At 41.9% G+C, this 22,796-nt stretch overlaps 1 protein-coding gene across 7 annotated transcripts in view; it reads left to right on the top strand.

Moving 5' to 3' along the window:
- Positions 1 to 22,461, top strand: part of CUL2 (cullin 2) — a 55,212-nt gene extending 32,751 nt beyond the window's left edge. For all 7 annotated transcript variants that reach the window (XM_082192294.1, XM_082192292.1, XM_082192293.1 and 4 more), the window contains 12 exons: positions 1,121 to 1,245; positions 2,043 to 2,150; positions 3,667 to 3,726; positions 5,099 to 5,227; positions 5,334 to 5,420; positions 6,346 to 6,498; positions 7,709 to 7,786; positions 15,052 to 15,118; positions 16,329 to 16,531; positions 18,558 to 18,659; positions 20,829 to 20,945; positions 21,849 to 22,461. In XM_082192294.1, the coding sequence (XP_082048420.1) occupies positions 1,121 to 1,245; positions 2,043 to 2,150; positions 3,667 to 3,726; positions 5,099 to 5,227; positions 5,334 to 5,420; positions 6,346 to 6,498; positions 7,709 to 7,786; positions 15,052 to 15,118; positions 16,329 to 16,531; positions 18,558 to 18,659; positions 20,829 to 20,945; positions 21,849 to 21,980 (1,361 nt within the window). In that variant the 3' untranslated portion in view covers positions 21,981 to 22,461. The remainder of the gene's footprint in view (positions 1 to 1,120; positions 1,246 to 2,042; positions 2,151 to 3,666; positions 3,727 to 5,098; positions 5,228 to 5,333; positions 5,421 to 6,345; positions 6,499 to 7,708; positions 7,787 to 15,051; positions 15,119 to 16,328; positions 16,532 to 18,557; positions 18,660 to 20,828; positions 20,946 to 21,848) is intronic.
- The last annotated feature ends 335 nt before the right edge of the window (positions 22,462 to 22,796 follow it).

The following is a 22,796-nucleotide window of genomic DNA, read 5'->3' as shown; positions in this document are numbered from 1 at the left end:
TCTGTTAAAGGAAGCTATAGCTTCTCTATTGCTGCTTCATTCTACCTAGAGGCCCCTTCCAGTCTCACCTGACTTGCTTAAGCACAACCCACTTAAAGGGATAGTGCCCTCACAATAAGCTTCCTTATCGCAAGTAATCTCAATAACACAGGGTTTTAACCTACTGAGGTCTACTGTGAGTATGACTAGCACTGGAAGGAATCCACATATACTTGATGATTCAGTATCCCAGCTCAGCAATCTGTTCCAGGGCAATTCTGTCATTTTGTCTATAGCATCATCTCACACATAACAAAGTTTCATAGTATTTTCTAGCAGGAACATTGGTAACAATATATTCACACATTACTTTAAGGCAATTCTGTAAGCAAGTTCTCTTTCTGATACATAACATCCATACAGAATTCAATTTCTGAATACATCAAAGGTTTAGAAATACACCTTGAAGCTAGAAGAAGGTTGTGCTGTTATTGCCCATGTTAGGAAGCAGAGGTGGTGAGCCTGTGATTCTCTTGATGTTGATAGACTACAATTCCATCATCCCTGAGCATTGGCCATGCAGGCTGGGCCTGATGGGAGTTGGAGTGCAACGATGTCCGGAGAACCACAGGGTCTTCACTGGTGCTGTTTTGAGTGACTTACAATAGCTTAACCAGTGCTTGCTCAGGTGGTGGTGGTCTAGGATATGTAAAGTAATGAGAATGGGGGGGGGTGTTCCTAATTTTTGTAAACTGCTCTGAGCGCCTTTCTGCTTTAATTTCAGTTAATTTTCATATTAATTACAGCAGGCATGTCCAGCTCCCTAGAGACTGCCATCTACTCCCAGTATAAAAGAAACTGGCAGTGATTTGACCAAAATAGTTGAGCTTTTTTTGGGGGGGGGGGGAATCAATCAGGATAACGGGATTGACCAGGGACGTCCCGTAATCGACCAGTCGGACACCCCTGAATTACAGCATAGTCTTGACCACAGCCTCCCCTTTCCCTGTTGCTCTTTTGCCAAATTTGCATGTATGTGGTGCCTTCATTTTTTAGTATCATTATGCTGTTTAAACATTGATGTTGTTATAGTGATTTTTTTTTAGTACATCTGAAAACCTGTACCTTCCTTTTTTTGCAGACATGGCAAATATGTACACGTTGCTTCATGCTGTGCCAAGTGGATTACCTCATATGATTCAGGAACTACAAAATCATATCCATGATGAGGGCCTTAGAGCAACCAGCAATCTCTCTCAGGAAAACGTAAGTTTTGTCTTCAGTGGGAATAGTGTGGAATTTCTGATCAATCTAAGCATAAAGATGATGTTGGGAAGTTGGGGGGGGTGCTTCTATAAGGTTGTCGCCATTTAGTCTATACTAAATCTGTATGCTTTCTTTGCTGCCATTTTTGTTTTTTCACAAGAGCTAGTGGTTTAGCATACAGTGGAATAGAAACTATTATTATAGCCATGGCATTCCTTTATTACTGAACATGTAATCAGTGTAAGAAAGTCTACTGTGTTTTTGACCCTGCCAAAAATGATTACATGGTAGTAGTGCTCCTCATTACTCTTTCTAACACAGCGTGAAATCTGACATTTCTTAATATGCTCATGTGTCCTTTAGTATTCACGCACCCAAGGAACCAATAGGATGGAACTAGCTTAAAGTAAATGAATTTATAGCTGCAGTTTGCTGCCAATCCTTCAAGAAGACAGGTGCAATCACTACATTTCTGTATGAGACATGTAACTGTACTTATTGCTAGCGTAAACTAATGCAACATGTGAATTCTGTGATGCACAGTTGTGTAAACTGAGTACAGCAAATATTCCCTGGAGGTTGTATTATTCTGTTACATTTTCACACTCTAGTACCTGGGAATAAGCCACATCAAATCCAGTAGGACTTACTTCTGAGTAGACATTATAGGGCCTGTGCTGCACTTCACATTTTCTCTCTGGCATAATTCCCAATACCTTTTGGCCAAGCAAAGTGCCTGTTTGTAATATTACTCTGTTGCATTTGGAAAAAATACACACCTGTGATTCTATCCTCAGATGCCCACTCAGTTTGTGGAGTCAGTGTTGGAAGTACACAGTAAATTTGTTCAGCTCATCAGCAGCGTTTTGAACGGTGACCAGCGATTTATGAGTGCCCTTGACAAGGTAAGCCTAGTGAAAAGGCTTTGTCTACCAAATAATTGTAAGGAACATAATTTATGAGGAATCCTACCTGTTGCATTGAATAGTGAGATTGAATATCAGTCATGAATATGGCTTGATGTAACATAAATTGGTATGAATGATTTCACCTGACATAAAGTAATTGGAACAAGATGGCGATCTAATGTTTTCAAGACAATTTGGAAGCAAAATCAAATAAATAAGCACAGGTTTCCTTAAACATATAAGGCTTTGGTACATGGGTGCATAAAACCAGGTAGTGGAAACCTTTGGTCCTCCAGATGTTGTTGGACTACAAGTCCCATCAACTCTGCCCACTGACCATTACTAGGGCTGATGGCAGTTGTAGTTCAGTAAGATCAGGAGGACCATAGGTTTCCCACACCTGTGCTAAACTAATCTCCCACACTGTGTTGGATGGATAAAAGAGATAACCATTCACATGTGCTACAGGATCTAATGTCAACAAACCATTCATGGATTGTGTTTACTGGGAAACTCACAAGCATAATCCATGGTCCTGAATTACACGTGCTCATTGGCTTTTCATAGTCATCTAGAGTGGTCTGTGCATAGGTTTCTATCCTAATAAATGAGCAGTTATGGAAAATGCACACAAGTTTGGAATTGGAGGCATAGGTCAATGTCCTATACAGTACCATTGTGGTTTTTTTTAATCATTCAGTTATGAGAAGTATACTCCTTTTGGTAATACAGTGTTTTAAATACTTGCATTCCTCGCTTGCAGTTACACTTAATTATCATACGATGGTGTCACATTTTAAAAAAACCTGCGTGTTATCACAAAATACCTGCAAGTTCATTGCACATTGGAAGGAGACTAACTCCTTTCTAACCTACTTGTATTAGGTTTGTCTCCAGTACTAGTCCTACTCAGAGTAGATCTGTTGAAGTTCATGGGCATGGCTTAGTTTTGTTTACTTCGTTGGGTCTCTTCTGAATCTCTTCTGAACTGAATATAACCCACAATTTCTAAAATCTTGGAAATCTAGTTTTTGGTGTTCCTAAAACACATATCCTTTGCAGACATTGAATGCAGTCCTTAATAACAGACACCCATAATCATGTCTCCTGGCATGCTTTGCATCTAGCAAGTACCCTACTCCCCAATATTGTCCTGAGACTTTCTTAAAAGCAGTTACTTGAATGTTTCAGTCTTGAGTTAGTGGGAAGGGCTTGACTTTTCACCCTTACGTTTTACACTAGGTTTACCCAGTGGCCACAGCAGGGGGGGGGGTTGTGTTTGTTGTTTTTGTGTGTATACCTGATAAGACACTTTTGTCTTACAGCACACTGCTAGCACCCAATAAATGTTTAGTAATTGAAAACAGTTGTGAAGAGCTTGATTTTGCCAGGATCTAGTTGAAGAAGCATGATAGAGCCTATATGCGTTTGATGGGAACCCACTTGGAATTGGTTCTGAGATTATGTATGACCATGTGTGTGGGGCTGATATATTTCTTGTATTCCTAAATAGGCCTTGACATCCGTAGTGAACTATAGGGAACCAAAGTCTATCTGCAAAGCTCCTGAGCTGGTAAGTACCAGATACTTGTTTAGAGTGTTTAGATGTAAGCATTAACTTTATTCAGGTAACATCCTGTGGTTTTTCAAAGGCTTTTCCAGACCAGTGCATCTAAGCACTGAGATGCCCTGTTGAGGCAAAATGGTCCTTGCTTTGTCTTAACCAGGGGTAGGCAACCTAATGCCCGTGGGCCGGATGCGGCCCAATCACCTTCTAAATCTGGCCAGTGGACGGTCTGGGAATCAGCGTGTTTTTACATGACTAGAATGTGTCCTTTTATTTAAAATGCATCTCTGGGTTATTTGTGGGCCCTGTCTGGTGTTTCTACACAAGTAGAATGTGTGCTTTTTAAAAAAATGCATCTCTGGGTTTTTTGTGGGGCATAGGAATTCGTTCATTTTCCCCCAAAAAATATAGTCCATCCCACCACATGGTCTGAGGGACAGTGGACTGGCCCACGGCTGAAAAAGTTTGCTGACCCTTGGTTTAGAGGATGCAAAGTGCTTTCTTTCCATGATCCTATGAACGTAACTATGTCTGTTTGTCAATTTATAGTTTGTTTGTTTATTTGATTGTATGTTTGTTGGTTGGTTGGTTGGTTGGTTGGTTTGATTTCCTGGCATAAATGTATCTATTTTAAAACAATAAAGATATACATTTTTAAAAAAGAAAGGTTGCTGACCCCTGGTCTTAACATACAACCATGGTGGGACGCCTGTGTGCCCTCCAGATATTGTAGGATGCCAGCTCCCGTCAGCTCTAGTCAGCTGGTGGTAAACCAGTATCATTTAGAAGACTGCAGGTTCCCATCCTTGACTTACAAGCCTGTTTTTAACAATAACTGAAAGTGTATGTGAAGCTCTTTGGACACTTGATCTGTGCATTCTTAAAAGTACTTGCCATGGCACGTACCTTTGTCCAAAAGAAGACACAACTATGCTGCCTTAACTACGTTGTTAAAGGTAAAGGGACCCCTGACCATTAGGTCCAGTCGTGGCCGGCTCTGGGGTTGCGGTGCTCATCTCGCTTTATTGGCCGAGGGAGCCGGCATACAGTTTCTGGGTCATGTGGCCAGCATGACTAAGTCACTTCTGGCAAACCAGAGAAGCGCACGGAAACACCGTTTACCTTCCCGCCGGAGTGGTACCTATTTATCTACTTGCACTTTAATGTGCTTTTGAACTGCTAGGTGGGCAGGAGCTGGGACCAAACAACAGGCGCTCACCCAGTTGCAGGGATTCGAACCACCGACCTTCCGATCAGCAAGCCCTAGGCTCAGTGGTTTAACCCACAGTGCCACCTGCGTCCCCAACTACATTGTTAGTTCCCCCCTTAATACTATTCTGCTTGACGAATGTCCTTTTCTTCTTTCTTTACACTTGAGCTGGCCAAGTATTGTGACAACTTGCTAAAAAAATCCGCAAAAGGCATGACAGAAAATGAAGTAGAAGACAAACTTACTAGCTTCATTACTGTTTTCAAATACATTGACGACAAAGATGTTTTCCAAAAAGTAAGTAATCGCTATTTTTAAAATTATTTATATTCTGTTTTTTCCCTTTCTGGGAGAGTGTCTTGAAATGCAAAGAAATCTGAACTCTTGCTCTTCTTCTATACAGTTCTATGCCAGAATGTTGGCAAAACGACTTATACATGGTTTGTCTATGTCCATGGACTCTGAAGAAGCTATGATTAACAAATTGAAGGTAATTTCCAGCTTACTAGAACAGTAAAATCAACAGTCCAGCAGTAGCCGTTCTTGACACTTTTAAGCTGCTACTAAGGTGATTCTAAGGAAATGTCCCTAAACATGCTTAGAATCTGACCTAATTTTAGGAACCTGCTTTTAATTGTGCTTATAAAATCATACGATTGCAACCCCCCCCCCGAAAAGCTTCTGGTGGGATTGTCCAGTCTGTACGTTTTATCTGAGAATTAGCTAGCCAATGCTTGATATTTTATAAACCAACCAGCAGATGGTGCCCAAAAGCTGCAAGCTGACAAATTGCATTCATTGCCATTCTCAGTACAGCTGAGATGTCCAGATGTTATTGGAGCCTCATCTCCTGCCAACCCCAGCCTGCCTGGCCAATGGCTATGGGAGTTGTTGTAGCACAACAACATGTGGTCACAGCTTCCCCACCCATTGTGGAGCTTTTGCTGCCTGAAATATGTAGCTTAATTTTGTCTGCTACCACAGTCTGGTTCTGCAGAGCTCATCAGCTGGTATCTTGGGAACAGCCAAAACTAGTCCTGGTACTGCTGCGATCAGTGTATACATGGCTGTTGGTTCTGTTTGTTGAGCCTCATGGCACCACTTAGGTTGAGCACCTCCTTGCCCTCATGCCTAAAGCCCTTTTAGGTGGTTTTCTGGATTACAGTCAAGGTTGTGAGCATATCTGCTATTATCAGGTAGCTTTTAAAAGAGAAATACAATTGCAACCCTAGTGTCAGCACACCTCCAACCTCCAAGTCCTGGAGTGGTTTTAAAACTTGTCCTCAAAAGTAGAGATGGTGTGCCTGTTCAGTATTTATCCTGTAGCTCTTTAAAACAAAAGCAGGCTACTCACTTGCTGACTGTCTATGTGTGCCTTAATTACAAATCTTGTATGTGCATTTTTTGTTTTCCAGCAAGCCTGTGGTTATGAGTTTACTAGCAAGCTCCATCGAATGTATACAGACATGAGTGTCAGTGCAGATCTTAACAACAAATTCAACAACTTCATAAAAAATCAGGACACCGTTGTAGATTTGGGAATTAGTTTTCAGATATACGTTCTTCAGGTATTTGAGGCATGTGTGCATGTGTGTGTGTTGCTTCATTTCAAATAGCCTTCTTCATGTGTTCAGGGTGAACACATGTGGCCTTAAAGTGGAGATAGGGGGTGGGAGTGAGCATACAGGCCTTGCTGCTAATATTGCTGTGCATGCCTGTTCCAATTCAGACATTATTATTATTATTATTATTATTATTATTATTATTATTAATACCCCACCCATCTGGCTGGGTTTCCCCAACCACTCTGGGTGGCTCCCAACCGAATATTAAAAACACAATACAGTACAGCATTAACATTAAAAACTTCCCTAAATAGGGCTGCCTTCAGATGTCTCTTAAAAGTAAAATAGTTGCTTATTGCCTTGACATCTGCTGGGAGGGCGTTCCCACATTCAGTGCGTTGGGGCTGAGGTTTGCATGTGCATAGTAACTCGCTCCCCACTTTAAGCCCATATGTGTTCACTCTGAATGTCTGAATACAGTTAGTGTGGCCAAGCTATATGTGTGATAGGGAGCAGCACTTACGAAGGAGCAACTGGGAGCGTGTTCAAAACTCCCAGGTGTCCCTGTATAATTGTCTCCAGAAATGAAGATATGGGGTAGATGGGTGTGGTTTGCGGGGAATGTCGTTGCAGGCCAAATTGGGACTCACATTAGTAGGCCTGCTTTAAACCAAGGCTTGAAGCGTTTCGCTTAACTCCGGGAACAAGGTGGCAAGAGCAGAAAAGCAGAGTGATCACAACCAGGTATAGCTTGGATGGATGCAGTATGGGAGGATAAACAGTATGTGCCCGAACAGTCAATCTCTAGTCAACCCAGCCTTCCTGCCTTGGTTGCTAATAGGGAAAGCAGCCATAGTTTTCAGCCTGTAGCAATCAAGGCTGAAACCCTTATTAGCTGGCTTTGACAGATGGGAGAGTCCCGGCTTTCTCTGCTTTTGAGCCAGTTCTTCCTATGTGGGGAGCTTTTGTTTTGTGCTCTGAAGCTTTTTTATGGTATTCCATGGGTTTCCATTTGCACCCCATAATTTCAAATAAGGTTGCTGTGATTCAGCTTGGCTGTCATGGCTTGTGTGGGTTTATTAGGGTGTTTGGGTGTGGGTGTGGGTGTGGGTGTATGCATATGCATATGAGAGAGAGAATGATGGCTGGTTTATATGCCTTTTCTAGAAAAGTTTTAGTATAACACAATGTATTTAATGTGTTTATTTTTCAGGCTGGTGCGTGGCCTTTGACTCAGGCGCCTTCATCTACATTTGCAATTCCTCAGGAACTGGAAAAAAGTGTACAGATGGTAGGTTAGTAGGAGATTTCTTGCAGATTTAATAACTAACAGTCTTACGTTGAGAATTGAAATACTTCAACCAGCCCTCCCTGACCTGTTGCTTTCCAGATGTTGTTGGACACCAACTCCTATCGACCGTAGCCAGCATGGCCATTAGTCAATGATGATGGGAGCTATAGTTCAAACATATGTGGAGGGCACCAGCTTGTAGAAGAAAAGCCGCCTTTAACTGATCAGTGTTAGTGTAGAAATAATTCACATTGCATATAAATACAGTGGTACCTCCGGTTACAAACAATGCGTTCCGGAGGTCCGTTTGTAACCTGAAACTGCTTGTAACATGAGGCGCGCTTTTGCTAATGATGCCTCCCGCTGCTGCTGCACTGCCGTGGTGTGACTTCCACTTGCGTCCCGGGGCAAAGTTCACAACAAGGGGCATCTACTTACAGGTTAGCAGAACTTGTAACCCACAGCATTCGCAAGGAGGACGGTACGTAACACTAGGTTCCACTGTAACCTAAATGCTTGTTCAGTTTAGATGCTGTCACAAAGTGCTTTTATAGTTCTGTAAGGAACATGAGGTATGATAACTTATATTCTCCTAACAGGAAAGCACAAATCTCCTATCCTTTAATATTATGAGAATTCTCCTGTGGCATGGAAAGGGTTGATGTCCAGTCTAGCACTTCCAGATTGCCAGTAAACATACAGTGGTACCTTCAGTTACAGACACTTCAGGTTGCAGATGCTTCAGGTTACAGACTCTGCTTAACCCAGAAATAGTGCCTCGGGTTAAGAACTTTGCTTCAGGGTGAGAACAGAAATCGCGCAGCAGTAGCGTGGTGACAGCGGGAGGCCCCATTAGCTAAAGTGGTGCTTCAGGTTAAGAACAGTTTCAGGTTAAGAACAGACTTCCAGAACGAATTAAGTTCTTAACCTGAGGTACCACTGTATCTTTAAAATTCCCATTTTGATTCATTCAGATTTGAAGTTTAATTGTAGTCCTCTCTACGTTACAATGTAACCTGCAAGCATAAAAAAACCTACAAAGTGTTTGGAATACTGTATACTGTCTCCAACAAGGGGGTGCATCAGTATCCTTCCAGTATATGTTGCTTGCTACATATCTTCCTATGTGTTATGATTTACAACAAGTTTATACTATTGATTAACTTGACCCCATTCTCATGGTTGTAGTATTTGCGCATTGAGACAAACCTATGTGTTCATAAGTTCATTGCTCCCCTCTGCTGCTTTTACTTATTGGCATTCCATACTCACTTGCTGAGAAATTTATCTTAATTTCTAGACCAGAAAAATGTATTTATTCCTGAGCACTGAATGCTCTGGACACTTTTTCACTGCCTCTGCCCACTTTCATCTTGGACAAATAGCTGCTTAATATTTTTTGGAGCTAATCGTGAGAAACATCCCAAATTTAGCAGCAAATACTCAGCTTTAAGCTTCTGACAACCATTAGGAACTTTTAACACCCTGGTATATTACAACTTGAAGGTGACTGAAATTTCAGTGTTGTTGACTTTTCTAATAAACAAGGTTTTTGTATGTGGGAATATCAGTAAGATGTCTGGATAAAATGTTCAGTTTCCAAGTAGTTTGATTCAGGTTTTTTTCATGTGTACAGCTAGCATAAATCCTGTCTTCCCTGGCAAGCATGGTTTTTGATATTCTTCTGTATAATTTGAAAAACCACCTGTTCTTTCTGTAGGTTATAAGTTGGGTGCTTAGGAAAAGATTAGTTGTGTCATAAAACTCTTGCTGATTCTACTGAAAGATATTTTCTCTCATACTTGTGTGTGTGTGTGTGTGTGTGCGCGCGCGCACACACACACACACGAAGAAAGAAACTGAATTCAACCCACTGGCTCATAGTTTGTCCTAACAGTTTTGAAAACACTAATTGCTACTGACATTTTATAGTTCAGAAACTCTGTTCATTCTGGGTTTTAAGAAAAAGCAAAATATATACATATTGTTCCTCCAGTGAAAATAGTTTCTTCATGTGATAGACTTTACCTCCTAAAACACGATCCAAATTACGTATGATATTTGATTGGAATATATTATTTCTAAGAGTGCTCCAATTTCCATCACTTCATTATGGGAAGATCTTTTGCATCTACTTCATCGTTAGCACAATTGTCTTAAGAGTTCACATGTCATGTTTAGTGTCAGGGTTTATTTTTTCTTTCTTTCTGGCAACTTTGATTAACAGAGATTGGGTCATATTCCCATTATTAGAAACCATGAGACACATCTTTCTGACTGCATTGTGCATTTTATAGCCAGAGAATTCATTCTTGAACATAGTTCCTGATTTCTTGTTGCTTTTGTGGCAATTTGGGGGAAAAGATGGATTTTCCTTTTAAAACAGCCTTATACTTGCAACCTGATGTACTCCAGTTGACATAAAGAAAATACCAAGCTCTCTTAAGGACCGCTTTTTATTTTCCTCCACTTAGACAGCCATCAGCTCGGCCCTAACCTCTTGATGCAACTCTGTGGCACCAAGGGAAGAGGCCACTCTGTTTCCAAGTGACTAGTTAAATGAAAAGAATCCGACCAGTTCTGTGTTGTTTGCAGATCTTGGATGGCTGCTGAATATCTTTTCAGATCTCTGGGGAAAGGAGTAGTCAACCTTCAGACTGGAAGTTACTTCCGTTGTGGCACGTACACAGAACTTGTCAGATAAAATGAATTTGACACCCATCTGCTAGGGAACCTTTTCTCGTTCCCTAAGAAGTCAGAAACAGTTTAGCTTTCCCCTTCCACCATCATTCATTTTCTTTTTGTAAAAACTGCTTTTTTCTCCCTAGCACTATCAGGATTGGTGGGTTAGACATAGTGGAAGAATGGGAAGTATCTGCTCTTTGCCCATGAGGTGATTTTTCCCATGGAGTCTTTAAAGTTCCTGTTTGCTGCTAGGCTGTTAACTGTTTAGGGAAGTTTTTAATGTTTGATGTTTTATCGCTTTATTATTATCATTATTAATATTATGTTGGGAGCTGCCCAGAGTAGCTGGGAAAACCCAGCCAGATGGGCGGTGTGTGTGTGTGTATAAATAATTATTATTATTTATTATTAAATGTGGATTCTTTAGAGTTTTGGAAGAATCTGCTCAGAGAGTATGAGGTACTCTCTGCCTTTGTAGGCTGGGGGCCTGGGTACCAAGAACACTCTAAATAGCAACCTCACTTTTACCAGTGTGAGGATTGGCAGACGGCGTATATATTAGGAGACCAGGTGAGAAACATAGCTGTCCTATGATAGCAAACCTAAAAGGCATTGTTAAAGTTCCTAAACTTTTCCCATTCCTAACAGTTGGTTTTGTAGGCTTGTTCATTCCACCCTTCATGTGGTAGCAGTCGTTGTGTGGTTTTGGGTTGGAAACTGAGAACTGCCACCGCTGCAATTTGTGCATCTTTTCACAAGTTCCAAGAAGTGTAGAAATCAAAGTGACAAGGTTATGATAGTGGGTGGGAGATAATTCTTTTGGGTACAGAGAAGCTGGTCAATCCTAACTCTGGTCCCTGGTTTGTTCATAAAGGGAGGGCTTCCTTCAGGTAAGGACAGTCTTTGTAACTAATACCCAGTGCTTGAGACAGCCTCAACAACCAACCACTTTTCATCAGAGCCAACCATGTTATCTGACCATGTAAAATTCACATTTTGGCGGCTTCTTCTGCAGGCAGCATAACTAATAAATGTTCCACTCTTTTCATCCTCCATTTGCACTGGATTCCTGCCTCCTAATACGTTGGGGCTATATGGTGTCCCCTTCAACTCCCCCTCCTGCCCTAAAAAGTTGAAATAAAAGGACAGCAGATACTATCACAGTATTGTTGGACCTTTGCTTCCATTCCTTTCTAACCTTCCACCTGGCATGCTTGGTAGGGATGCGGGAGAAGGAATTCTCAGTGGCTTGTCCCAGATTTTGCAACTCCCTAGAGAAGCTAGAGGGACGCGGGTGGCACTGTGGGTTAAACCACAGAGCCTAGGACTTGCCAATCAGAAGGTCGGCGGTTCGAATCCCCGCAACAGGGTGAGCTCCCGTTGCTCGGTCCCTGCTCCTGCCAACATAGCAGTTCAAAAGCATGTCAGAGTGCAAGTAGATAAATAGGTACCACTCCAGCGGGAAGGTAAACAGCGTTTCTGTGCACTGCTCTGGTTCGCCAGAAGCGGCTTAGTCATGCTGGTCACATGACCCGGAAGTTGTACGCCGGCGCTCCCTCGGCCAATAAAGCGAGATGAGCGCCGCAACCCCAGAGTCCGTCACGACTGGACCTAATGGTCAGGGGTCCCTTTACCTTTTAGAGAAGCTAGACAGGCTCCCTCCTTGTGGTCCTCCTGCCGGCAGTTTAAGACTTTCTTTTTTATCCAAATAATTGTTACTGGTTTTCATGTAAATACAAGAAAACATATAACTACAGCAAGCTGTCGAGTGGTACATTCTTAAAGGTAAAGGTAAAGGTACCCCTGCCCGAACGGGCCAGTCTTGACAGACTCTGGGGTTTGTGCGCCCATCTCACATCTATAGGCCGGGGGCCAGCGCTGTCCGGAGACACTTCCGGGTCACGTGGCCAGCGTGACAAAGCTGCATCTGGCGAGCCAGCGCAGCACACGGAACGCCGTTTACCTTCCCACTGGTAAGCGGTACCTATTTATCTACTTGCACCCGGGGGTGCTTTCGAACTGCTAGGTTGGCAGGCGCTGGGACCGAACGACGGGAGCGCACCCCGCCGCGGGGATTCGAACCGCCGACCTTTCGATCGGCAAGCCCTAGGCGCTGAGGCTTTAACCCACAGCGCCACCCGCGTCCCTGGTACATTCTTACTAAGTTTCATATGCAGTTAACTGGGCATCAGGGTTAAGACTTTCCTGTTCCAATAGGCTTTTGGAAACTGGCTGCTTATAATGAGAGAGCTGGTGCGCTGCTGTTTTTATTGTAATTATTGGTAAAGTGGGGAGGCAGCCGAGATGCATTTCAGACATCGTGATATATCAGCCTATTGCTGTATTTAGCTGCTGATATATCATGTTTTCGAAAACCAGATATTGACCCAATCCTGAGAAGCAGAAATATGTTGTGTGTTCTTACAGATGGGCATGGGAAGTTAGTAGGAAATTTTAGTACTACAAACTGGTATGAAATGCACCACATTAAAATGCTATGGTTAGTAGGAACAGCTTGATACCAGTGGACTGTCCAGCATGACTACAAAGGGATACTGCTTACTTTTCTATGTACATCCCTGGGGCCAGATGCTGCTACATAGTGAATGGTAATGACGGGACTGATGCACAAATTGTTAGTTGACAGCAACCTTTCTTGCAGATTTGCAGAATTGAAATGTTAGCAACAGCCTTAATAAGGGCTTAACTCTGTGCTATTTAAATTGTCATTTTAATCAGTGATTTGCTTTCTAAATCCCGCTTTCTAATTTATTTGATCAGACAAAATTAACTAATGTACTTAGAATTTAGATAGAGTTTGCCTTTTTCTGAGCTGGTTTCAGGCAGGCTTCAAAGGAAAAGGGGAGGCTCTGAAATGGAAAGTCTCCTGTGCTTTTTCTTTTTATGAACCTCCTTGTGTCAGTGGGAGATGGCCCCAATAAATTCTAACCCCTGAGGCTTGTGAATTAAATTAGACCGGGGCTTTTTGATGTTGTATTAGCAATCTCCTCTGTAGCTATCAGTTTTATTTAATGAGCAATTAATATAAGTAATGAGTGATAAATGTTTCTTAATAGGAAAGATATGAAATACAGTTCTAAAGGCTATTACTTGAATAGTTAACGTGTACATTTGACTTTCATGAATATCTAGTGCTTAATTCCAATAATAAACCTTTATTAATTATCATTAGTGAATTATTAATATTTTGGTTTATCTTTTAGTATATCCTTTAGTATAGCATGAGGCATTCTTTGGATTTGCTTGAAGAATTGCAGGCTTTTCTCCCAATTCCTCCTTTAACAAAAGACAGAATGTTCACAGTTCTGTTGTGGTGTTTAAAGATTCTGTGGCCGGTTTCAATAATATGATTTAACCCTCTTAGGAAATAGACTAGTGTGTGGTATTACATTCTACCATCTCTGAAGATACTGCTGTATAGTTAGTTAGCTCAAAGTAAGGGGAAAAAAGGAACTAGGAATACTCCTCTTGAAATTTTGTAGTCCTCTTATCCATGACTTCCTCTGAATTTAGAGCTTACCTAGCAGCTTTTGAAGCTAATTCTTAGAGTTAAGGGACCCTTAATGCCTGATTTGCTGGCTCCTCTAGTGACCTTTTTGCTGTCTTCCAAGAGGGACTCAATGGGGTGCTCAGGAGTTACCAACACACATTTCCTGAGAAACACTGTCAGTCGCCCAGCAAGTCTAAGTTTAAGAAGAGCGGGAACTGCCTGCCTCTCAAGTTGCTTGCTTGAAATTGCTTCATGTGTGTCTTAAGGAGCTAGTTACTTTCTTCACAGGGTGGTGGCTGGTCATATTAAAAATCTATATAAAGTGATTAGCTATGAATAAATAAATAAGGTATATTCTGCAGTGAAATGCTAATAGATCCAGTTAAAGGTACATGTCAATAATTGTACTAATTAAAGTTGGTAGTAATAATAGTAATTATTATTCTTATTAAACTGTATTATCCGCCCATCACCATCAGGTCCCAGGGCAGGTTACAGCAATTTAAACTTCAATATTAAAAAATAGTTAAAACAGATTAGTCAAAAGAAGGTCCTGAAAATGCATAGTGTCAAAAGCCAGAGTAAAGATTCATGTCTCCAGCATACTATGTTGAATTTAACACCCAAGAGGGTCTGTAGGAAAGGAGGTGATCTTTCAGAGATCATTGAGTGCTGGTAGCGATGCAACACACACACACACACACACACACACACACACACACACAACCCAGTTCTACAGTGGTTAAAATGTATTCGGATGGGGAGTAGGATGATTAAAATGTTAAACTCTTAATAAATATTCTTGAAATGCAGGGGGTTGGACTAGATGATCCTCAGGGTTCTTTCCAACTTTACAATTCCATGATTCTGTGTTTGCGCTTTCTTTGTAATTGGTTGTTTTTGCTTCATGAGTTTACAAGCTTATGTTGCATTATAGCTGACATTTGAAGAAGGTTCATTGTATTATTATTCTAAACTCTGCACTAACCAGAATTTTTTGTCTTGAGGTATTTGGCTGAGGACTTAATCTCTTAAAATATTTGACCCAAAGAATGATTTTGTTTTACAGTTTGAATTATTTTACAGTCAGCATTTCAGTGGGAGGAAACTCACCTGGCTTCATTATCTCTGCACAGGTAAAAATAAGTGTGCATGCTTTTTACCTTCTGGAAACTTCTAATATGCTAATGCTAGTTTTTTATTATTGGAACCCATAAATCCTTTGGAAGATTAGTAAATTTTTTAAAACCCTCTTAAAATTACTTTCGTTGACATTGTTAATATGGTTGTGCTGATTTAGCACTAATAGGTATCTTAATTTCATCTCCTTTGAAGCTTGCCTGTAGGATTTATAGCTTTACAGATTGTATCTTTGCGATATTAACAGAGTGTTCTCCAGAAATGAGTTGTATTTCGAGACAGCCTTTTGGAAAACACCCAGTTATTAGTATAGGTTGAAAAAAATAAAATGTTAGCATAAGATTCAGTTTGATTATACAGGCAACTCGGCATAGTTTGATTCTTCAACAGTGCTTTGAGCTGGAACAGTTTAAGGTCCTTGTTAGCAAGACCTAGAAAGCTGGGACAGAAGGGCATTATGGAAGTGTGTGTACAAGGAACAAATTAATGCAGACACCGGGAGACAGGATTGGGGGGTAATGGATGTGGATATGACTACACTAAATGAAAGAATATAAGAATAGCCCCACTGAATCAGACTGGCAGCTCATTCGGTTCAGCATCCTGTTCTTACAGTGACCAACTAGATGCCCATGGGAAGTTAGCAAACACAACCTAAACTCCACAATATTTTGCCCATTTACCTTTCCCACCAGCTGGTATTCAGAGGCACATTGCCTCTGGCAGTATAGGTAGTAAATAGCCATCATGGCCAGTAGCCACTGATAACCTTAATTTCCATGAATTTGTCAAATAGGTGGCCAGCACTGCTGCTTGTGAGAGTAAATTCCATTGTTTAACTGTGCGCTGTGTGAAGACGTTTGTTCTTTTGTCTGACCTGAATCTTCCAACATTCAGCCATATTGGGGCCTAGTATTATGAAAAAAGGAGAAAAATGTCTTGCTATCCACTTTCTTACACTGTGCATAATTTTTATATACCTCAGTATCCCAGCTGTGTACAGAAACATGCTTTATTTGAGTCATTTCTTTCACTGAGAGGGCCAGTTAGTAAAACCCTTAGCTCATTTCTTCTCTGCGTGCTTGGTTCAGTCAACCACCAGGCCTTGGGCTTCTCCATGCCTGCCCCCACATTGAAGGAGAGTGCCATTTTTAAAATTTGTAATGTGAGCTAAACCTGTTCATGAAATGCATCGTTGATTTGCAGGTGAAGTTAAAATGAATTATTTGTGCAAACCATATGTAGCCATGGTTACAACATACCAAATGGCAGTGCTGCTTGCCTTCAACAACAGTGAAACTGTCAGTTATAGAGAACTTCAAGACAGTACGCAGATGAATGAGAAGGAATTGACAAAAACAATCAAGTCGTTACTTGATGTCAAAATGATCAACCATGACTCTGAGAAGGTATGTCGCCAAAGGGACATAGAATGTATTTGCTTCTGTCTCCGCTTACTGGACATTTGCAAGTGTTTTGTGTTCGTTTTATGGGAGAGATGAAGCATTGCCTTCTGTCACTATCGCCCACAGCTTGTATAGCAATGGAGGGCAACCTGTGCTTCCCCAGATGTTGATGAACTGCAGCTCCCATCATCTCTGACCTTTGACCATTCTAGCTGGGGGTGATGGGAGTTGGAGTCCATCAACATCTGGAGAGCCACAGGTTCCTCATCTTTTGCTTATAGAATTTCAGATTGGCCACATTTTTATGTGGTTTTGGAACACTGTGTCAGGAACTTGTCCTACACTTGAGTAGGACCCTGGCAGGGACACATGCCCAACAGGCATGTTCTCTCCCTCCTGGTCTTTCGTTTGGGAGCTTCAAAAGCTTTCTTCTGCCCGAACATCACAGCGACCGATGCCAACAGACATCGGCACACTTAGGGATCCGCAGAGTCTTGGCAGCTTGCGTAACAGACTTCAGCATTTTGGCTAATCTACTTTATTTATGTATAAACACACATGGAGCACTGCAACATGGCTCCGTCTCTCTCTAGCATCAGACAGCAAAGAGAAAGAACAAAGGACAATAGTCCCACTTCATGGAACACAGTAACACAAATATCCTGTCTCCATCACTTCCTACTTCGTGGAATCAAAACATACCACGTCATGTGAAAGACAACAATGCAGGAGCAGGAATTCTAACACACTGTCCATGAGAACAATGCAAGTTACACCTGTCTAAAAACCTTGAACTTCATGCCTCTCAAGTAAGGTAAAGGACCCCTGGACGATTAAGTCCCATCAAAGGGGACTATGGGGTGCGGCGCTCATCTCACTTTTCCAGGCTGAGAGAGCCGATGTTTGTCCACAGATAGCTTTCTGGGTCATGTGGCCAGCATGACTAAACTGCTTCTGGTGCAACGGGACACGGTGACAAGTGCCAGAGCGCATGGAAATGCCATTTACCTTCCTGCCACAGCGGTACCTATCTCCTGGCACTGATATGCCTTCAAACTGCTAGGTTGTCAGAAGCTGGGACAGAGCAACGGGAGCTCACCCCATTGTGCAGATTCAAACTGCCAACCTTCCGATCGGCAAGCCCAAGAGGCTTAGTGGTTTAGACCACAGCGCCACCCATGTCAACTCTCAAGTACCAGCCCCCATGCCACTTTGCAAACTGCTTTTGAAACTCAGTGTTCTTTCAGAAACAGTTGGTAAAAATGACTTGAAATTTTACTCCTCAAAATGGACAAAAATCTTACTGGGCCCCACCTAAAGTACTGAAGCTTGGAGTGCTGTGTGTGCCTGTTTCCTGTGCATCTGAGGGCACTTGAGTTTCCATAGTTAGCAAAAAGAACATCCTGAAGTACAGCTTACCCAGAACATTCCTGAGGGTCTCCTAGACAAGGCAGTAGACAGTTATTACAAACCTAATCCTTGAGCAGTGCAACAAACTCATGTTCTTAAAGCTATATCTATCCCCATAGGTTGAAATGAGATTATCTGTAAGAAATGGTCCATTTTTCCTCAGTGCCTTTTTGTAATTTAATTTAAGAGGACTAGGAAGTGCACTTTCTAACTTTCCCCTGGAATGTCACAGGATTGATAGACTAAAACATGTTCTAATTAATTTCCAGTAATTGTTCTTGCTATATTTCAATCTTGTTAACAACATTAGGCATTTTTGTGTTCAGCGTAGTGGAACAATTACACTGGGCTCGTTTTAAAAACAATCATATATGTAAAATGCATTATCTTGAGTGCCTTGAGTTGCCAAACTGCTCCATAGGGAAGTTAAATAATTCAGAACTGCCAAATTGAAGAAAAAAAATAGCAATATGTTTATATTTCAACAGCGAAGATGTAAGCCATATGTAACTCTAGATATTTTTCATGCAAGCTGTTCACTGTTCTTGGGGAAACAGACAAGCTGTTAATGTGTTTGGCATCATTTGTGTGTGAAATACACATGCTTTTCTCATTGCAGGAAGATGTAGAAGCAGAGTCTACTTTTTCATTAAATATGAACTTCAGCAGTAAACGGACAAAATTTAAAATCACTACATCAATGCAAAAAGATACACCACAGGCAAGTATTAACTTCTTTGATATGAACGAGCTTAAATTGCATGAATAGTATAAAACTGAAACCTATTTTTAAAACTGCTAACTTTTTGGTGTTAGAAGTAGAAAGAGTTAATGGGAGGCAAGCAAGATCATTGCAATGAGGTTGCTAGTATGGACAGCAAGGCATTTTCTAGGAGATCCAGTGCAAACTGGGCTTCAAATTGAGAAGTGTGGATTAAATTGGGAATTTCCAATTTACCGAATTGCTCTAAGTCTCATCAGTCCTTTACAGCTAACAGCATTAGTCATTCCAACTTGTTCACAGTGATTACAGCTTGAAAAATAAAACATTTGAACTAGGAATGTCATTCCTTTCAACCATGTGTCATGGCAGATAACTAGATAAGCTAAGAATTAATATTTCTTGAATCTCAGTTGCATAATAAACAAAACTTTATCAAATTAGTCTTATTACTTCACTGATCCAATTGATCCACCACCTTCTCCAAAAACCGGATATTGCAACTGGCCAATAGCTGGGAGTCGGTAACCTCTGGACCTTCCATAATTTCTCAGCTGGCTGGCTACTAGAGGACATAATGCAAACTGCAAAAAGAGCTTTATTCACAGTCCACACTTCCACATGGCAAGCATGATTGTGAATTCTTGCCAGTGTTTGGTTGGCTTCAGAGCGAGACTAGCCACTTGTGGTCCAGTCTTCTCCGGCCTGGTCCATAGTCTAGAACAGAGTTTCCCAAACTTGGGTCTCTAGCTGTTATTGGACAATAACTGCCACCATCCCTAACTAGCAGGGCCAGTGATCAGGGATGCTGGGAAGTTTGGAAAACCCTGGTCTAGAACTCCTTGAAGGAAGTGCTCCAGCTCCATCACGCCTCTGAGGGCAGGCCATCTGAACAGGCCCACCATTCTTACAGGGGAGAATTGCCAGTGTCCGCCCAAACTTAACCAGATACTGACAGGTCTGACCATGACAAGGAAGTGCCTTGCACTCCTGCTACATCAAGAGTGTGCCCTGCCTGGTGTGTTGGACCAATGGCCGTCTGAGAGAGACCCATGGTTGTCATGGATGTCATGAAGTCTCTAGCTGGCCTGACAGCAGCCTCCATGTGGATATGGATATGGAAATCACCCAAGATTATCATTTTAGGGTCCTCCTCAGAGACTAGCAAGCCTGATCAGGGATATTTAGTAGACCAGCAGCATCCCTGTCTTTCTGGCCCAATACCAGATGCAGACCCTCTGAGCCCATCCCAAGATCAAGAGGCTTCCTGGCCAAGGAGATGTTGCTCTTATGGACAATAGCAACACCCCCACCTTGATCCCCTAGTTATGCACAGTCAGGTTGTGCATGAGCATGGTTTTATTATGGGCCAATCTAGCATTCAGCAACAGCACCACCGAACCAGAGGAGACAGTGGATATGCTACCAGTAACTTCTGATGGAGTGAGAGGGCTGAAATAAGGATTGGAGACCAAACCCCTAGGCCTCTGTCCCTGATGGTGGTCAGCCCCCACCCCTGCTCAAAATGTGCCTTCCCTTGCCCAACACCACTGAAACTGAGACAGCATCTTTCCCATCCAGAAGCATTAACACGTCACCATTCACACCATATGCAGATTGGAGATTGGAGTACAGAATAGCAAGCTCAGGACCAGTACTATATGCATCCTACACAGCCAGAAGTTGATGTTAAATCCCCTAGCCACTCTCTTCCCCCTGTCTCTCACTCACAACTTCCACAAAGCCAGACTTCCCCTCCACCTGGCTCTCACCCTAGCTGAGGGTCACAGGCCTGTTTCACACAGTGCCTTCTATATCCTGACTGACAGTATGGGGCTCCCCTGTCCCTGTCTCTCCCTGACATGTGACTCAAAAGTGGCAAACCCTTTTGGTGTCAAGCTTGTTATAGCAAGGCAGACCCTGGGACCCCCACTGCATTCACTTAGCCAGCGATCAGGCAATAACCCACACTATAAGCAGCACAGATGACACACAGGTCAGAAACCATAGTGCTAGCTAGCACAGTGCAATGCACAGTCTGAACATACAATTCCACGACTGCATTCGCGGTGCAAACTTCACAGCTAACCCCCTGAATTATACCTTGTTAAGTCTATTGAATCAGTCTCTTGGTATATAAATCAGTTAATACGTGTGTGTGTGTTGCAGGAAATGGAGCAAACCAGAAGCGCTGTAGATGAAGATAGAAAAATGTACCTTCAAGCTGCTATAGTTCGTATCATGAAAGCGCGGAAGCTGCTGCGACACAATGCTCTTATTCAGGAGGTAAGGGCATGTGCCGACCAGTGTTATGGACTTGATGAAAACATGTTTTCTGGTGGAAATTTGTAGAATGTAGTAGGAGATCTTGTTAAGGACAGTGGTTTGGTTATTGCTGGTTTCGGCCAGGTTGGAAGCCCCTAATGCTAAATATACATTGGAACTCTGGTGTTAGAACTGTCAACTTTAAATACAAAACGTAGGGCACAAAATGCCATGTTAGGTATCCCCAAGCAGATGCAAATCAAACAACATAGAGGTGTCATAATGCACCCAAAAGATGCTTGGGCTTTCAGCGAGAGGTTGCCTAGAGAAGTGCTGTAAACTGAGTGGTACACCAGAACAGCAACTGACAGCAATAATTTCTGTTGTCACAAAAGTCATTTTACCAGCAGTGCTGATTATGGAAATAGCTGTAGCAGTATTCATTTTTACCAGCAGATTTACACGTGCATTTCTCCACATGAAGTACAGTTGTACCTTGGTTTTCGAACGGAATTCGTTCTGGAAGTCCATTCAACTTCCAAAAATGTTCGAAAACCAAGGCACAGCTTCCAATTGGCTGCAGGAGCTTCCTGCACTCAGTCAGAAGCCGCGTTGGACGTTCGGCTTCCAAAAAAAGTTTGCAAACCAGACCACTTACTTCTGGGTTTGCAGCGTTTGGGAGCCAAAATGTTCGAGTCACAAGGCGTTCAAGAACTAAGGTACGACTGTATACTCTGTGGAAAGCTCAAGACTGTTCACAAGGAGGAAAAACAATATTATGTCAACCGTCCCACAGTTCAGGGGGGGAAATGAATGTATGCCCTTTTAGAATGATGTGCAGAAGGTGACATTGGTTTGGTTTTGAAGCTTTATAACTCATTTGAATTAGGTATATGTTAAATAAAACGTCTCTCTCTCTTTCAGGTCATTAGCCAATCAAGAGCTAGGTTTAATCCAAGTATCAGCATGATTAAGAAGTGTATTGAAGTTCTGATTGACAAACAATACATTGAGCGGAGCCAGTCCTCAGCAGATGAGTACAGCTACGTAGCATGAGGTTAATATCCTGCAGGTATGGTTGTACGGAGATCATTGCTGTCACTGCTTGGTGTGTCCTGTGGGGGGGGAAAAAGCAGGCCTGCTGTGCCTCCATAATTGGTCACTTTGGCAGCCCCTGTTTTTTCAGCTGTTTACAACATCACCAGTGCCACGTCATGAGCGTCAACGAAAAGAAATGAAAAGCCTATAGATATTCCAAGCTCATGTCATTATGACATTTCTTAAAACTTTACTAAACGAGAATGAGTAAAGTATTGCTGAAATGTGGAAATTTTGGTTGGATACCATGCTTTCCCCCTTCCACCCCCTCCATGCCCCCCACGTTTGCAGTTGATGTTTTTTAATGTATCTTAAAAGACAAAGTTAAAACAGACTAAATATTGTAATATGGCAGATAACATAATAATTGTATCTACATTAAAATGTAAAAAGAACATGATACTGCTGCTTGTCAAATAAATAAAGAAATGGAATATGTTGTGGTGATTTGATTTTAATTAATAAATCAACTTTGAAAGACATCTAAATTAATGTTCTCTGTGCACTTCCATCCATGGGTTCTGCAGCTGCGCAGAGCCACCTGCATGTAGCTTTTGTGTTTTTATTTGGAAGCAAAGGCCCACTAAGCTCAGAGGGGTTTATCTCATATCAGTGAGATTGTGGCCTAGTTAGTTTTATTATGTTAAGGCAGTTGTTCATATTCCAAGTTACTCTGTCCAGCATTGAAGTGCAAGTCTGGAAACGGGGATTCTGATCATCTGAAATATGATTAGGGCTCTTTGTGTCGATTTATCTAGTGTTAAAAGAATTGGC

Source organism: Podarcis vaucheri (assembly GCF_965113315.1).
Source record: "Podarcis vaucheri genome assembly, chromosome: 12".
Classification (NCBI taxonomy): Eukaryota; Metazoa; Chordata; class Lepidosauria; order Squamata; family Lacertidae; genus Podarcis; species Podarcis vaucheri.
This window is presented reverse-complemented; position numbering and strand designations above follow the sequence as displayed.